The 2,298-nt window shown below is 45.3% G+C and overlaps 1 protein-coding gene across 1 annotated transcript; it reads right to left on the reverse strand.

The window, feature by feature from the left end:
- Nucleotides 1-342: 342 nt before the first annotated feature.
- On the reverse strand, nucleotides 343-1,626 carry LOC133911155 (zinc finger protein 1-like). The gene has a single exon (XM_062353355.1). It carries the CDS (start codon nucleotides 1,166-1,168, stop codon nucleotides 572-574), a length of 597 nt encoding a protein of 198 aa, XP_062209339.1. The 5' UTR covers nucleotides 1,169-1,626; the 3' UTR covers nucleotides 343-571.
- Nucleotides 1,627-2,298: the final 672 nt, after the last annotated feature.

Below are 2,298 nucleotides of genomic sequence, written 5' to 3' on the forward strand. Positions count from 1 at the left end.
CTTTTGTTCCCTTCGTACCCTTGTTTAATAAATACTACTACTCTCACAAATGAATGAGTTATCTTTTTCAATGCAGAATAAATAAAGGGCAACAAGATCATTTGATCTACTTTCTTAATCCTTATGCACAAGTCTAAAACGATCTATATTTGTAATCAGAGGAAGTATTATATACAGTAGTACAGGTGTACAAGTAATCACCAACGCAGCAATCCAACAGTACAGCAAACTAATGAGGAGACTTGCAGCACTCAACTACTAGCTACTCCCTCCGCCAATGATTTTTTAGACTCTTGTACAATGTTTAATACATAATTTTATATAATTTTGAGATAACTTTAGTTTAAATTTTTTATCTTATATATTTTTCATTAAGTAACTTTCTTTCTAATATAAATCTCATTTTTCACATAATAAATAGTATTAAAATAAAAATATAATTATTTTACCATTTAACTTAATACTTATTTTTAACTTAAAATATTATCAATATAAAGACGGAGAGAATAATCTACTATGCCGGGATCTTTAGCCTCAGTTTCTTGAAGGCCAAGGGGCTGAGCACCTCCTCCTACTCTTCGTCGACTGCCGGCAAGCACCATTCGGCGATCATGTCTGGCAGCGCCGGTATGTTCAGGTCGAACCCACGGCCCGCGGGGTTGGAGGCGGCGGTTGTGGCGTTGGTGCTCTCGTAGTGGCATCGCTTGTGCCCACCGAGCGCCTGCCCCGTCGGGAACGTCTTCTTGCACACCGAGCACTCGTGCACCTTGTCCCCGCCGGACGCTGCAGTCGACGAGACCAAGGACGCCGCCTGGGCCGGGGCCGGCTCTTCGCCGGCCGTGGCGGCGGTTGGGGCTGCCTGCGGCCTGGTGCGGTGGCTGGACTTGTGGCCGCCGAGGGCCTGATGGGACGGGAACGCCTTGCCGCACACGGAGCACCTGTGCTCCTGCGCCGTTGCCGGTGCGGGAGCGCGGACGTCGCGGTGGCCGCGCGCCAGCATGAGGAGGCAGAGCGCGAGGTGCTCCTCCTCGGTGGGCGCGCGAGGGTGGCGGCTGGAGCGCTTCCGCTTCGCCCAGCCCTCGACGTAGCGCGCCTGCACCTGGCCCTCCTCCTCCCGGCTCGACCACGGTATCGTCTCCGCGTCGAGAACCGCCTCCACCATGGCCATGCCTACTATGTACGATGATACGATCTATCTCCTATCTCTGATAGATTTTCTTGAACTCAACAAGGTGCACGCCTTGTTCTTGCCTTCTCCACACAAGAAGAGATCACTGGAGCCGAGTGGTGGGCGAGGAGTAGTTAGCAAGTGGTGGAAGTGGAGGAGTTTGTGTGATTGTTGGAAAGAGAAGGTCAAGTGAGTGGCTTTATACCGCAAGGAAGAGAAGCGAGCTAAGTATGGCAGCAGGACTGATCGAGTGGTGGGTGGTTGATTGGTTACGTTCTTGGGGACTAAGGATGGAAGGACAAGCATGCATTTTGGTCAAGTAGGCAGGAGGGAGAATTGGTGGATGGATGCTTCCATGCGTTGGTGGTGAGAAGCTGAGAAAGGAGGACTTAGTTTGGAGGTCCAGAGGGCGTGTTAGTGTATAGTTAAGTTGGACTGTGAAGAGTAGTAGCATATGGGTTCTTTTAGAAATATCAGTATTGCTTGTAGATGAATGTACACATTCACACTATCACACATATATATACTTACATATTATCTATTAAAAGATAAAGATAGTGAGATTAAAAATTAACAAAATCAGTATAGACGTGTCGATATCAAGTAACACACAATTTGATTAACTTTGTGTAGACTGTAGACTGATTCTCCGGTCCACACTACTAAAAGTTATGTGGTGGAGTGAGTGGACCAGGGCATTGACATGGGATGGTGCGGTGGTGCCAAATGGATATGCATGTCTTCTCGGTGAGGTGTATGCGTGTGACGTCATGGAACGAGCAACATGGCTGTGCTGTTCCTTGTTGCTATAAAGTATGAATATGAACCGTATAAATCCTCCAGTTTGCATTTACTTGTTTTTTACTTTGACCGTACTGCTATATATATATATATATATATATATATATATATATATATATATATATATATATATATATATATATATATATATAGAGAGAGAGAGAGAGAGAGAGAGAGAGAGAGTATGTATAATGTGTGGTACTGTCCAACTTTAGGAGGGACACAACACACAAGAATAATCTCATATAAATTTTATTGGAATTCTGCGGGGAAGTGATATATAGCTTCTCATTTTCTTGCTGGGAAAACAAGAGAGAGCTCATTTCCCT

Source organism: Phragmites australis, chromosome 3, assembly GCF_958298935.1.
Source record: "Phragmites australis chromosome 3, lpPhrAust1.1, whole genome shotgun sequence".
Taxonomy (NCBI): domain Eukaryota; kingdom Viridiplantae; phylum Streptophyta; class Magnoliopsida; order Poales; family Poaceae; genus Phragmites; species Phragmites australis.

Coding starts and splice junctions, on each gene's coding strand:
- LOC133911155 (XM_062353355.1), bottom strand. CDS start 1,168: ATGGCCATGGTGGAGGCGGTTCTCGACGCGGAGACGATACCGTGGTCG.